At 41.8% G+C, this 14572-nt stretch overlaps 4 protein-coding genes across 6 annotated transcripts in view; 2 read left to right on the top strand and 2 right to left on the bottom strand.

Annotated features, from left to right (window-relative positions):
* The first annotated feature begins 926 nt into the window (after positions 1–926).
* On the top strand, positions 927–2746 carry LOC113206279 (insulinoma-associated protein 1a-like). The gene has a single exon (XM_026422288.2). The coding sequence runs from the start codon at positions 1075–1077 to the stop codon at positions 2329–2331; it is 1257 nt and encodes a 418-aa protein (XP_026278073.1). The 5' UTR covers positions 927–1074; the 3' UTR covers positions 2332–2746.
* Positions 2747–5408: 2662 nt separating this feature from the next.
* LOC113206280 (uncharacterized) lies at positions 5409–7043 on the bottom strand. Of its 2 annotated transcripts, none has more exons than XM_026422289.2 (4): positions 6883–7043; positions 6424–6629; positions 6127–6327; positions 5409–6037 (listed from the first exon to the last, which is right to left on the bottom strand). In XM_026422289.2, exons 1-4 carry the CDS (start codon positions 6883–6885, stop codon positions 5872–5874), a joined length of 576 nt encoding a protein of 191 aa, XP_026278074.1. In that variant the 5' UTR covers positions 6886–7043; the 3' UTR covers positions 5409–5871. The 2 variants fall into 2 exon arrangements, with proteins under 2 accessions (XP_026278074.1, XP_052127180.1); XM_052271220.1 differs by having other exon boundaries at positions 6765–6971.
* A 9-nt stretch (positions 7044–7052) lies between these two features.
* Positions 7053–10748, top strand: LOC113206278 (F-box only protein 11). The gene is made up of 8 exons (XM_026422287.2): positions 7053–7305; positions 7514–7810; positions 7930–8083; positions 8166–8509; positions 8604–9008; positions 9098–9342; positions 9646–9946; positions 10037–10748. The coding sequence occupies exons 1-8, from the start codon at positions 7197–7199 to the stop codon at positions 10111–10113; spliced, it is 1932 nt and encodes a 643-aa protein (XP_026278072.2). The 5' UTR covers positions 7053–7196; the 3' UTR covers positions 10114–10748.
* LOC113206274 (protein UBASH3A homolog) overlaps positions 10746–14572 on the bottom strand; it is a 16724-nt gene continuing 12897 nt past the window's right edge. For both annotated transcript variants that reach the window (XM_026422281.2, XM_026422282.2), the window contains 8 exons: positions 14358–14527; positions 14141–14279; positions 13989–14058; positions 13650–13839; positions 13386–13569; positions 12888–13103; positions 12556–12804; positions 10746–12353 (listed from right to left, as the gene is read on the bottom strand). In XM_026422281.2, the coding sequence (XP_026278066.2) occupies positions 12079–12353; positions 12556–12804; positions 12888–13103; positions 13386–13569; positions 13650–13839; positions 13989–14058; positions 14141–14279; positions 14358–14527 (1493 nt within the window). In that variant the 3' untranslated portion in view covers positions 10746–12078. The remainder of the gene's footprint in view (positions 12354–12555; positions 12805–12887; positions 13104–13385; positions 13570–13649; positions 13840–13988; positions 14059–14140; positions 14280–14357; positions 14528–14572) is intronic.

Consider the following 14572-nt stretch of genomic DNA (forward strand, 5'->3'; position numbering starts at 1 on the left):
CCCACCCCGCGACCCGCGACCCTCCGCGGCAGATGCAACGAGCAGAGAGTGCCAACGGCAAATCACACCTCGCGGCCACGGCCTGCGCTGCGCATGGTGCTCGCGGGGGAGGGGAGCACGGGACGGTTGTGGTGCGGGCGTCGGCGTCGCTATTCGGCGTCGCTTTTTACCCCCCACCCCCCTACCCCACTTCCCTACGACCGCGCTGCTTGAATGTCCGTTAAGCTCGGCGTTTAGGTCACCCCCACCTCCCCCACTCCACGCCACCCCATCGCAGATTGCGTTCGGAAACAACGACAACCGTCAGCAGGGCGCCTCACATCACAACCCCTCTGCGGCTCACCCCCGCGGACTGCGCGGACTGCGCGGACTGCGTGGACTGCGCGGCCGGGCCGGCCAAGGGGCGATGGGGGGTCTGAAGCTGCCAGCTGCAAGGGCTGTTGGCCGCGGCTGGCGTAAAAGGCATCTCGGCCCCGCCATTGAGTAAGAAGTTTTAGAGTCACACACACACCTCTACTCTGCAATCCCAAGACTCTTACGCGGATGGCGCTTGCAGACTCTTAGGTTCTACTCCAAGGCGTCGCCAGAGGACCTGCCGGGGCAGCTGCAGCGTCGCGCTTGGCGTGACGTGCGTCTCTCTCAAATCTGATAATAATTGAACGACGTGCGTACGACGGCGCGGCATTCCCTGCACCTCCGGCCACCCGCGCGGGGTGGGGGCGGCGCGGCGGCGGCGGCGGGCCAATGGGCGAGGCAGAGGTGCGCGCCGGCCCGCGCCAGCCAATGGCCCGCGGCCCAGGCTCCTCCCCCTCCCGCGCCGGCCCGCGCCGCTCCCCGCGCCCCGCGCCGCTCCCCCGGCCTGCACCCGGCGGAGGCGATAAAAGCCCTGCGCGCGCCGCGCCGCGCTTCACTCTGTGGCTGGCTGGCCGCGCGGCCGCGCACCCGCGTCGCCCCGACACCCTCAGCGGCACGGCCTCTGCGTGCGGGCCGGGGGCGTGCTGCGCTGCCCCGGCGCCCCCGGCGCCCCCTCCCCGCGATGCGCCCGCCGCGCCCGCGCCAACGTCAGTCGACTCCATGATGTCTCGCGGAGGGTTGGTGCCCCTGGCCGGGCCCCTGGCCGGGCCTCTCGGCTCGCTGGGCCCGCTGGCCGCCCCCCTTGGCCTGTTCCACCACCTGGACCCACACCGGGACGCCGGCCCCACCACGCCGCCGCTCTCCATGACCACCATCGAGGACCTCGCCTACCACTACCGCTACAGCCTGTACCAGTTTCTGCCGCCGCTGCCGCCCCCGGGACTCGGGCTGCCGGCGCTGCCCGGGGGTCTATCCCAGGGGCTGTCCTGCTACGAGCCGCTGTCCTTGCTGTCGTGCACGCCGCCACCACTCGACCTGTCCGTGAAGGCGGTGCCACCAACGCCCATCACACCGCCGTCCACGCCATCGCCCGCCTCGCCCACCAGCCGCAAGCGCAACGCTTTCGGCATCCCCCTCAGCCACCCCGCCCTGACGCCGGCCAAGCTCGACCTCAGCAACAACAACGATGAGAGCGTCATCAACCACAACGTGTCGCCGAGCGCGCCGTCGTGCCCCGCGCCGAGCAGCGTCGCGCCGCCGTCCAAGCGGGGGCCGCCGTCCAGCGCGTCCAAGTCCAGCGGTGGCACCCCGGCCAAGAAGACCAAGGCCGTCCGGAAGCTGACGTTCGACGAGGACAAGAGCTCCCCCGTGTCCGGCACCATCATCCGGGACATCGACGAAGTGGTGCAGGAGCACGGTGACTCGCTCGTGGTGCGCAAAGGTGACATCGACCCGGCCTTCAACGTAGTGGAAGTGACCGAGGAGGCCAAGGCCGAGCTGGCAGCCATCGAGAACAAGATCGGCGACTACGTGTGTCGGCTGTGCCGCGAGCTCTACGACGACGCCTTCTCGCTGGCGCAGCATCGGTGTTCTTGCATCGTGCACGTGGAGTACCGCTGCCCTGAGTGCGACAAGGTGTTCAACTGCCCCGCTAACCTGGCTTCCCACCGACGCTGGCACAAGCCTCGGCAGGGGGACGCTGTTAAGCCCAAGTCGGACGAGCCCGAGCACCTCACGGAGCACCGGCCCGAGCTGCTCGACGCCAAGGAGGGCGACGCCAAGGAGACCCAGCCGCAGATCCCGTGCCCGGTGTGCCACAAGCGCTTCCGGCGGCAGGCCTACCTACGCAAGCACCTTGCGACGCACAGCAGCCCGCTGCCGGGCTTCACCAACCTCGACGTGCAGGGGGACGCGCTCAGGGACACCACCCTGGAGGCGCTACCGCTGCCCCTCACCAACGCCGCCGCCGCCAACTGACATCCGCTGCGGGGGCAGGCCCCTCCGGCCGTGCCCCCCGCCCCCCTCAGCCCCCTCGGGTGCTCCGGAGGCAGCCCCCTGGCGGGGAGCCCTCGGGGGACGCTGGTTGTCCCGCACCCGCTGCCGTTCCACCACCACCTAGGCGTTGGCGTGGGTCCCGACAACTTCTGGTCGCCGCTGCCGCCGCCCGCCCTGGGTGGCGCCCCAAGCTCCGGGCCCGCCCCCGGGCCGCCGCCGCCCCTCTGGAGGTTCCACATGCAGCTCTGAGCAACAGGCCCGGCCCCAGCCCAGCCCTGTTCAGCCCAGCCCAGGGCCCAACCTGTTGGACACGATATGATAATCTGGTGAGTCGTGAGGTTTGGTCATTCCCTGACAAAACTGCCCATCATTTCCATCTCGAGTGCAATCAAAGTGAGAGGCCAAAGACAGTCGCCAAAGACTGGAACGTCAACCGTACTATTAATTAACATTGCATATCTCTTAGTCATAATCGTAAGTGGAGTACCTGTAATCAGCATTTCCCCTTTCGTACAAGAACCGCCTGTGACGGTACTGTACTCTGCAGCTATATCCAAAGATAACACCGCTTTTACTTGTTTGCTGTCCTTCCGGTCGCACTTCAGGAGTTCTGACAAAGTAAAGCCTACATTTGAGTTTTTCATCTATTATGGTCTAGTCATATCTTTTAATTTTCCAAGTCATTATTTTAGAAGTGTATTCTAGTCACCAAAAGTGTATTCTGGTCACCAAAAGTGTATTCTAGTCACCAAAAGGGAGATACTTCAATATCATGGGGTCAGATGAGATCAATCTAGTCATTTGAAACTAGTCCAATGTTCAGCCTAGTCAGCCTGCATAAATCGTCAACTGAGGAAATATTTGCCTAGTCCTACTTGGAATATATAAGTTCAGTTAACTCATTGAGTGCAACACATTTGTTACTCCTACCTGCAGCTAGTCACCCAGGTTGCAACAGTATATGGGCTTGTTGCACTCAAAGAAAAGGTCTTCTCTGAATTAATTTGGAAAACATATAGTCTTGGAAACGTATTCTAGTCTCAAGAAAATTTATCAATCTAGTCAGTGTCAAAACTAGTCAAAATAAAATGTGATTTTTATCTAGTCAGGAGAAATTGGGAAAGTCACAAAAAGAAAGGTCTGATGGGGTGGGGGAGGAGTAGCATTCAGTCCACCATCTATTGATGCCACTAGATCTTCCTTTGCAATAAAAGTGAATAGGGGTGGTTTCTAGTCATGTGCAAGTCATCAATCTAGTCACAATTAATTATAAAGTAATTTACCTAGTCTCTTTGGTAATTCTAGTCCAAAGGTTAATTTCTAATAAGAATAAGGCATACAAAATTCTTGTAAAATTGGTATATCATTTTTCTAGTCAGCAGAGAAAAAAGTCTCAAACTTCTCTAGTCAACAATTGAAAAATCGTCTAGTCTTTCTAGTCAACAAATTAAGAGTTTTATTACTTTTCTAGTCTGCAGAGTAATTACCTGCATAATATAGAACTGATCTAGTCGCAACAAATAGTCATTAATTTAATTATTTTATAAGTTTTGATCATTATAATAGTTATAAAGTATATTTGTTAATTCTAGTCTTTCACCCACACATTTTAGTCTGTCCTCTAGTCATTTGTGCAGAATGAAATGTGCTCCAAAGTAATTAAGTAATTTTTTTGGAAATTACATCCAATCTGATACATTTTGTACAAATTGTCAACTGACATCAGTCATATTTTAAAACGCTTATTTTTCTAGTCTTATATTTTACTCTCATTCAAAACTTGAAATGAAAAACTGAACTGTAGGCTGAATGGCTTTAAAGGAAACTGAATTTGCTTGATCAGGCAGCAACTTGCTAAAACGATCTAGTCATTACTGGTCAAGTTTACTCTTACTCTCCCTAGTCACTTATGTAAAGATACGTAGTCATTTCACACTTACTGTCAGCACTTTTCGGATTTGACAGTAGGTTTCCATGAATTCCCACCCTGTCTTTAAAAGTAGAAAACCAAAAATCTGTAACAACTTGTACTTCTTTTTAGTCTTAAGTACTGACAAGGCCTCTTTTTCACCTTCACAGAGGGCTCTTCTGTGAAGATGGAAAATAGAACTTGAGAAAAACATATGTGATGTAGAATTAGGAAAATGATCACCTTCTTTCGGATTATTGCTATTAAAATGCTCATACCATACTACTTTTGTACTTTAAAGTCCTTTCACAGAAATTCTTAAGTCAGAATCATACAGTTGATCATATGAAACAAAATTTTGTCTGAATTACAGCTTATTATTTTTTATTTGTAGTTCATTTGGCATCATAACTGAAAGTAAAGGTAGTTCATATACTGTGACTTTAATTTTAATTTTAATTTATTTGCCAAAAGTCTTTCAGGAGCGCATGCAGCAGATTTAGCTAGGTTTTCAATCTTGCTTATCTGCAAAGCTGGCCCAATGGAGTGATTCTAGTCATTATTTATAGTCTGGCCATTGTGTGTCAAATGATTCTGGTCGGAGTTCAGAGTTGGATAGATAAGAGTAACAGTGTAACATACAAAATTGGTGCAGTGCTCTTTTCTGTTTAGCTCTGCACTTCCTCCTTGAATTCGCCTTGGTCTTTGTAAATCTCATGCCTTCATGTATATTACCAAATGTAATAATATTGTTAATATTGTAGTTGTAATTCTATTGGACTTTTGCATTTCTTTTCAATTTTATTCTGTACATACAACAAAGCAAATGTTTATATCAGTGTGTGGTAGTAGTTACTAATAAATTATTTTAACTAGCAGTAACGTTACTTCGCTGTTTCAAAAACAGATTATTCACAATTTGATGGAAAAAATTACGAGAAAAGATAAATCTCTTTAAACTGCGTGCACTGCGTTCAGTGTATCATTAATGATTGACGCCTCTTCTATTGTTGAAATATTGTCTTCTTTTAAAGCGCCTGTACGGCAGTATAAGTTACAGTTACAGAATCTGAGTAGGTTATAATAAATGTAAATAGAACTGGAAAGTAGTTTGCTTTGTTTTTTCATTGTTTGAAATAATAAGTTCAGCTTTAATGATCTCATGAATATAATTCATTTCATGTAAATTGACACACTAGGCATAGGCTTCAGCACAGTAATTGTTAAGAAACTTCTTACACATTCCAGTAATTGTAAAAAAAAATTGAGTGAGTTCAAATCTTATAAGATATTGTAAGCTCCTGTTCGAGCATCACCACTATCTCACTTTTAATGTGAATAGTGTAAATTCACCAGTTGCCTAGAAAACTTTTTAGTGGTAATGCTGTAATTCTATGACTGAATCTCAAGAACATAAAATGAAATAATCGCCAACACTCTTTGTATGTATATACAGAAAATAAAACCTTACTTGAGAAAAATATTTCCCTCTTCATTTAAGTCAACCTTGAAATTTTACACAAATAAAAAACTGCAAAGCACAACCACCATAAACAAAATACAGAATTCTTCGGCCATCACAACAGACAACAGACTTACAATTTTTATCCCAATTAACATTCATTTTCAGACTCACTAAGACTATTATCAGTGACCATGCCACTATGCTCCTGTTGATGTTCAATTTTCTGTCCACTAGTGGTGATACCATATCTTACGAAAAGTTCTCTTGCTGTGGAATTGCAGAGCACATCCTGGGTTGTTATTAACTGCTTATTGCTAAACAAACAAAGATAAAGTATTAGCCCAAATAAAAAGTGGTAAATAAAAACAAAAATATAAAAAATACAAACAGAGTTGAGACCTACAGAATAGTTTTGGCAAGCTTTTTTTCTGGTTGTGACATGTCCTTAATAGCCTGCTTGTTAATACCAGGGACTTTACTAAGAATTTTAGAGTTAGTGTCATAGCATTTTAATTGGCCGCGATATGGTTCAACATGTTTCCGGTGCAAAGCTTTCCTTACTTCTTCTAAGGCTTTTGCTGACTTACATTTTAATATGCAAAACCTGAAAAGATGTTGAGAATCAATCATATCGTTTCATCAGACAATAAATCAAGACCAATTTTAGATTTGTACTGATAATGAATTCTCAAGAGCTTACCTAACACTAGCAGGGCGAGAAGGCACGTAAACCGTTTTAATACCAGGATGGAGTTTGGAAATTTCACTAGCTTCTGGGCATCTCTCACAGAATTGAAGCTTTAGCTTAAAATTAGCTGTTGTTTTGTTCTTATGATTCTTTTTACCTTTACTATCCACCATAACTCCACTAGGTAGTGCATCACTTTCGTTAGATGTCATCTTAACCTGAAACAGATACAGACTCTATAGGAAGAAATAATGAAATGAAATGAGAAAAGAAAGGCCTCTAACTATCTCAAATGGATGGAGAGAGGTAAAATGGTATTCAAAATAGGATTGTTAGTGAAACACTCTATTAACCTGAATCAAAGTTGATTGATTCTGTGAGTAATTACAAAATAAACTAAGAAAACCTAAAACGAAAGAATGGAGAATATCAGTTAGGAAAGAAATTGATCAGTCACTCAATTGAGATTACCATTGAATTGGATAATTAGGCACCGCGGCCACCTTAAGTTTGATTTCAAAGACAACACGTGTTTATAACCTGACCAGCTCACTCTTGCTTAGCACTTAGCAACATGTAAACAAAAGCAGTAGACGGCAGTCGAGAGAATCCTGTGCTAAGAAGGCGGTGATGGTGGTATTCACAGAACTGACTGATTTTCAATAAATCGTGCAAATAAAACCTTTTCTGCTTTAGTACAAATTAGAAAACAATGATTCTTGTACAATTTTCGTTGTTCTGTGAGTAAATGTATCTGATAACGCACGAAGCATACATTGTGAGCGATGCCGTGCGCGTCCTGCACTTCAGCACGTTCTGCATTGCGTAGATCACAAAGAAATGCATTGAAAAAGACAACTCTTACCACCAGTGCTTCTGAGGCTTCTGCTATAGGTGAGCTGCTATGACTTCAGCTAGTTTCAAATTTCCAAGAAAATCAAACATTATTTTGCCTGGGATGTATTCAAAGTCATCTCGTTTCCGTTTATATCTTGTTTTTTTTCTGTTAGAGTCCGTGGGTGTTGTGACAATAAACTTTCAGCATCTAAGTTTTAACTACAACAATAATAGACAGTGCCAATTTTTTTCTCTTTTTCTCAAGCTCAACATGAAGCATCGTCAAAAGGAAGTGATCCGGAAGTTGCTGCTGAGCAAGCACTTCATGTAGATCACTCTAACAGTTTTGGCAATATCAATGAAACCAATGAAGGCCTTTACAATTTGTCGGACCCTTCTGCATCTGATACCTCAGTGATTGCTGGAGTAAGCATTTGTCGCCAACTGCCTTATGATCTTCGTCGGAAATCAATCTCCAATCAAGAGGATTACCAGAACACACTCATACACTCTCCTAGAAAACGATCACGAAGAACTATACTGCATGACGAGACAGAAGATGGTAAGCTAATTGTTTTCCTTTTTTTGAAATGGTGTTGTGACTAACTTAATTTTTTTTTGTACCCTCTTGTCCAGTTGTACACTTTATTATCTATTAATGAGAACCAATTGTCTATTCAGTTGATGGGAACTCATATCCTACCTACCACCAACTGGACTTGTTGCCTGATGACGTACTTCTTACAATATTTCGGTACTTATCAGAGAAAGATTTATGTCATTTATCCCAAGTATGCAAAAGATTTCAAATATTGGCCGATGATCTTGAACTGTGGTAAGAAATGTTCCTTAGAAATTGAAGGGTATCATTGACGTGTAATATACTTTTCAATACCAATCAATTTTCACAATTGCAGGAGGAAGTTGTATCAATCTCTGTACGAATATGATCTGCCTCTATTCCATCCTGAACCATGCCGCTTCGAGTTTGAGAGAGTGGTGGACAGTGAATTGGCAAACCCATGGAAGGAAAGTTTCCGACAGCTATATCGAGGCATCCATGTTAGACCTGGCTACCAGAATTTGGCCTGTAGTGACAGGAAAATTCCTTTCTTTAATACAATTGAAAGTGCTCTTGATTTTGTGTACAAGAATGCTGATCGTCTTACCTCACCGACTGGTGATGCACCTCTGGTTTTCATTCACACTGGAACTTATACTGAAGAGTACATTTTGATAGATTGTGATGTATCAATCATTGGTTAGCATTTCTTTAAAGCAATGGCTTACATTTTCTTTCTCTTTTTCTTTTAAAAAAAAAAAGGTAATGATTGTATAAATTTTTGTTATTTAAGGTGCAGCTCCTGGAATTGTTAGCCACTCTGTTATTTTGGATCGAAGTAATGATGCGACTATCATGTTTGTTGAGGGTGCCAAGCAAGCGTACGCAGGACATATGACACTAAAATTTTCTGCTGATGGACCAGAGCCATTCGGGCCTATAGATCCATTGCTTCCAATTGCTGAAATAGTTCCAGTGATTCCTTTGGGGCAACCTGTTGTACCTGTGGTACCAGTCGCTCCTCTGGTCCCAATTGAACCAATTCCACCTGTAGCGCCAATGATGCCAATAGGTCATGTTGCACCTATTGGTCCTATAGCCCATGTGGTTCCTCCTTATCAGAGGAACTGTTGTGTTGATATAAGTGAGAACTGCTGTCCAGTTATTGATAGTTGTTTGATATGGAGTAACTGTAATGGTAAGAAAATTACCCTCCTCTTTAATAATTAGTGTAATTTTTATGGATGTGTTGTGATTATCAATGATGATAAATGATCACCTTTCTAGGTGGACCAGCTGTTTGTGTTCGGGGCATTGGAGCAAACCCAACCATCAGACGCTGTGACATCAGCCATAATGCAAACATTGGCCTTTGCATCACTAATTGTGCCCGAGGCTTGTATGAAGACAATGAAATTTGTAATAATTATCTTGCTGGAGTTTTAGTTAAGAGTGGAGCTAATCCTATTGTTCGAAGAAATCATATACATCACGGCAGAGACATGGGAATTTTAATTTTTGACAATGGCATGGTAAGCATTAGTGTTTGTTGTTCAATAGCTTGAATTTTTTTTTGCATGATGTATACAGATATCTGTCTTGGGCCAATAGCCGCCTCCCGGTTAGTCAAGTCAAGTCTGTAAGTGTGCTAATACATTAAGTCCTATAAGATTAAAAATATTTGTTAGAGCATCTTGATGGCAGACCATTTATGTGGATGTTGTTGACTTGGGGTGTTAATCCAAAGTACATATGCTAATACAATTGTTCAAGTTTGTTTTGCTTTGATATATACCTTTATAACGGTACCTTTACAACCTTTGTCTCATTTTCAGGGATATTTTGATAACAATGATATTCATAGCAACTTTAATGCTGGCATTGAAGTGAAGACAGGTGCAAACCCTACAATTGTAAATTGTGAAATTCATCATGGCCATAGATGGGGTATTTATGTTCATGGAAATGGACGAGGTCAATTCATGTATAATAAGATCCACTCATTTACTTTAGCGGGTGTATGGATAACTTCACAAAGTAATCCAACTGTACGTCGGAATGAAATATATAATTGTAGGCAAGGTGGGGTGTACATCTATGATGGACGAGCCCTCGTTGAATACAATAATATATATGGTACGTAAAAGAACAAAATCACTGTCACTTAGATTAGATTATCTGCAATTCATTCATCTGTCAATTACATGCCAAATTTATTTTCCTCAGGAGATGCAATTCCAGGAATTCAGATCACATCATCAGGTCATCCAATCATTAGATACAACAACATTTATCATTTGTAGAGTATTAGAAATATTTCAAGTGCATCAAGATGTGCCAAACTTTTCAGATGAAAGTTGCCATTAATCTGGTTTACTTTTAACATTTTCATCCATAGAAAATGCCACCTGAATCTTATGTTTTATCCAATAGGAAACAACAACAAAAACTAGTCATCACTAGTCAAAGCTACTGTACATACTGATTGTGTGTTATTTATGTAATGTCTTTAAAAAATTACCCTTTATGGTTATGCTTTAGATGTGATACCCCCCCCCCCCTCTTATTTTAAATGTTTTGGGTAGCATAATTACAACATATTTATTCCTATGCTGAACTTGGAGCACTCTCTTGCCGAAACTAGAGAACAAACAGCATTGAGACAGAATAAAACAGAGTTGTTTGTCTAAACTCTGTTGTCTTATTAGAATCTCATGTAAACTTCTAAACTCTGTAAATACAGTGTGTTTGTAATGGTATTGAAAAATAATGCTGTTATGTTTTTGTTTTTTTATTAGTCTTTCACAACAGTGCAAAATATAACCTGTCTTAAAACAGCAACAACAGGCACAGATGTTGTAATGAAGACAAAAACAGTTGTGCAGGAGTATATACATGTTATTTAGGTGAAGTCATAAATAAATAATAGAAAAAAATATTTGAGGAGCGTTTTGTCGCTAAACAAGACTACATTAATAGCCACTAAGTCAGGTACCACATAAATCTCTAATTTCCAGTTATTGTCAATTAATATTAAACTGAACAACCATTACAACCCAAGACATATCATATTGGAATTCAATTCAATAAAGGAACAACAGTACAAAAGATTTGGAAGTCTTTTCAGATGGGATTTTTATATCAAGATAGTTTACCTTACAGATCTAGGACTAGAAGTAGAAAAGTTTGTTTTAAAAATAGGTAGTTTTTCACAGTTGTTATAATATATATAAAAGATACATTGCTACCAAAAATAAATAGGTTTATACTAAAGCAAAATCACGTTAGATTCTTGCAAAGCTCTAGACAAGCTAACAATCACCGGTTAATGAGAAAACCACTGGAAGTGCATTAAAAACATGGAATGTGAGCAATATTCATATTACAAATATGAAGGTAGAAAAACAATGGTCAATAAATAGGTTGTACTAACAGACAAAGTGAGAGAGGAAGAACTGGGCAATGAAGGATTGCCCATATAACTATGTACAGATGAGTCATAAAATAAATAAATCAATAAATAAACGGATACAAATAAATAAATAGGCATACAAAATGGTACTAACAAAGCAAACTGCACAATTCTACAACAAACAAGTTTCATAACAACAAATAATCAACAGTTAACAAGCCCTTTAACACCTCCGCCATACATCTTTAACACTAAGTTTCAGTCAAGTAGGAAATGTTTTGTACAAAGTCAACAGAATGCAAGTGACATTCATTACTAGTCAATTTTTATGGTCATGTAAGAATAACAAAGTACTCAAGCAAAACGGAATACATAACATGCTTTTAGATAACAGGAGTTTTGATAAGGTCTTTAGAAAAAGAACAAATGCATAAATGTTTGTTATCAATGACCATGAATAGAAACATGACTGTTAGTTAAACTACAACAAAATTAAATTTTAAGTGTCAAAGCAACATTGTTGCTTTTAATTACATTGATATGTACTGTGGTATATCATCCATCCACCTTGCATAGTTACCATTATTATGACACCCACCTACATGGCATTATAAATACTATTGACCAGAAATGAAAACATTTAAAATATATGTGCATTGTTCTAAAAGAAAAAAAAAAGATACCTGGCAAAGGAGGGAATACATCATGTCTGATTTAAAGTAGACTGAGTTTTAATCCTACTCCAGCTACTATAGTACTGTATAAATGCAAAGATAAGTCTTCAGCAGATCTTAAACTACAGAAAATATTTGGAATCATTGAAATTAGCTCGGCAGGATGAATGAATATGCCAGGACTACATAAGAAGAACTTTCCAATCAAACCTCATATTATTGGAGTGAGTCACTGGTGGAAGAGGGAGTTCTTTCAACTTCCATTGTGACTCTTTCTCTGTTTCATTCCTATTCTCATCATCTGAAACAAATTCTTCTTGAACTAAACATAAACTGCAGTAAGGAATCTTTTGAATCAGACGCGCCATCTCCTGCCCTGAACGTATTACTCCTCCTACTAACTGACGAGAGCAGACTTCCAGGGTCACAGCATGACCCATTAAAAGAATATTTCCCCCTGCAACATGAACAAAAGAAAAATGAAGATACATTATGGTGCTGATTGTTAAGTTTAGATGCATTGATTGGAGTATGTGGCACCAATATCATACTACTACATTACATTATACATTGAAATGTTTCAATGGTAAAAATTTAGATGAAGGTACAGTATTACTTACTAAATTACATTAAAGGACATCACACAAGCAAAATCTTACCTTGTGATTTTGTTGCTTCCAAAACACTTTGAGTGAGGTAATGGCTACGCATATAAAATTGTTCTACACTTTCTCGTTTGTCCTGCAGCTCTTCAAGTTTCACAAATGGTTCATAACCTGATAAAATGTTGAACCCTGCAGCTGTTAGTTCTTCAGCAGACATCCAGTCTGGCATTGTGTCAGGATACCACGCCAACCATTCAAAAAGTCCTGGTTCTAATGCAATTGGTGTGTCTAATTGTCCCAATCCTAGAAAAAAAATCATACAAGTGACAGACACAGAAAATTCGGTTTCATAGTTGTGAAGAGTTGAATCATTCCTCAACAAATACCTTTCAAAACAGATGTACATGTTTGGATACATCTCAAAGAAGGTGAACAGTACACGTGATGCAGTTTGACCCCAGCTTCTCGGAGAGCATCACCAGTGAGTTCTGCTTGCAAAATACCTACATTTGTAAGAGGGCAGTCTTTCAGAAAACCCTGAGGTCCGCTCTTGCGAATTGGCACTGATCTTGGCATATTGAGATCTTTTCTCATGTAACGACCTGTAATTTCATTTTGAAAATTTAATCTTAACTGTATTATTACAGCGCATCAATTAAATAAAGAATCCTGCTACCCTACTACCAAAATTTTTTATGAAAGAACACCAGCATGCAGTTTAAAAGAACAGATCTTAGGATAGAATAAAACCACACACAACATACTCTAAAATCTACATCTTATGTCATCTAAATTGTACTGTTGCTCTTTCAAATTTAAATTTATCAAGCTTTGTACAATGTGCAATCAGGAAAAAGGTATTAGATGGTTAGACTTTTGCTTACCTGCTTCATCAAAGCAATAAGGTATCCAACTACCAAATGTGAAGTCAACTCTTTCACCATGTCTCATTATAAGTAGCTGTCGAGGAGAGACTTTTTCTTCGGATTGTTGCCAAACTCTATCAACCTCATCATTGATATCAGAAGACACACTGTCCGTGACATCAGCTGACAGGACTTCCTGAGTCTAAGAGAAGTAAAAGTGAAGTTTTATTCGTAATTATCATGTACCATAGAATGTACAATTGGCCTTAACATAGTACATACATCTTTGGACTCTTCAACATTCTCATACACAGATGATGGAGGATCTGTCATGATATCACTTGGAGTACTGCACCTACCATCTGAGGTAAATGACTGACTGGGAAGCGAGACAGTAGGTTGACGAGTAACAGCAATTCCATCAGACTCATCCACACCATCTAGAGCATCTTCTTGGTTAATTGGAACAGATCTGGCAAAAATCAATAAGAAAGCAGTTAGGGCTAATAAATTAGCAAAGACCAGGGTGGTAGAGAATTCTTCAAAATACTGTATGCAGGGAGACCAATTTGTTCTCGAACATTAGAATGACAAACTGTTTAAATTGAGTAGATACTTTACCTATGAAGAGTCCATGCATCAGATTCTGCAGTCCTTTCAGTATAATTTTGAGGTAAATATCCACTACAACCTGAAATGTTTGAGAAATGTACCTAATACAATATCTCATATCGAAATGAGCAAATTAAGATCAGCAATAGAAAGAGGCATACCTGTCAGCCAAGAAACACCATCAACCCAACCATCTGGTGAAGACACCAAGGCATCTTGACCCATATAAATAAAGTCTCCAATTCTGAGTTCTAACTCATCAGGCTCACGTGGCACATGTGAATACAGCACCTTGTGTACCTTTGCACAGGAGCAGAGTATTGAATAAGATACTTGAGTCTAATCTAATCAAGCAATTACAATCTAATTTATTCTCACCTGTTTGTTTGCTATACGGGGGTCTCTAGAATAAAGTCGCAATTCCCAAACTGCAGGGGCTGAAGGGTCCAATTCATCGACCAGTTCTTTCAGAGCTGGATAGTCAGATGAAGGAAACTGATATGCAAGAGTAAGATGGAGTGACTTTACATGTGGCTCCAAAGAAATAGCTGAAAAATAAAAAACAAAATTAGTGTAGAAAATATAAAAGTTAA

Source organism: Frankliniella occidentalis, unplaced genomic scaffold (assembly GCF_000697945.3).
Source record: "Frankliniella occidentalis isolate FOCC.00 unplaced genomic scaffold, Focc_3.1 Scaffold153, whole genome shotgun sequence".
Lineage (NCBI taxonomy): Eukaryota > Metazoa > Arthropoda > Insecta > Thysanoptera > Thripidae > Frankliniella > Frankliniella occidentalis.

Coding starts and splice junctions, on each gene's coding strand:
- LOC113206279 (XM_026422288.2), top strand. CDS start 1,075: ATGATGTCTCGCGGAGGGTTGGTGCCCCTGGCCGGGCCCCTGGCCGGG.
- LOC113206280 (XM_026422289.2), bottom strand. Junction 6,328..6,423: donor TCTCGCCCTGCTAGTGTTAG/GTAAGCTCTTGA, acceptor ACATCTTTTCAG/GTTTTGCATATTAAAATGTA. Junction 6,038..6,126: donor AAGCTTGCCAAAACTATTCT/GTAGGTCTCAAC, acceptor TTGTTTGTTTAG/CAATAAGCAGTTAATAACAA.
- LOC113206278 (XM_026422287.2), top strand. CDS start 7,197: ATGCCGTGCGCGTCCTGCACTTCAGCACGTTCTGCATTGCGTAGATCA. Junction 8,510..8,603: donor TTGTGATGTATCAATCATTG/GTTAGCATTTCT, acceptor TTGTTATTTAAG/GTGCAGCTCCTGGAATTGTT. Junction 9,343..9,645: donor TAATTTTTGACAATGGCATG/GTAAGCATTAGT, acceptor TCTCATTTTCAG/GGATATTTTGATAACAATGA.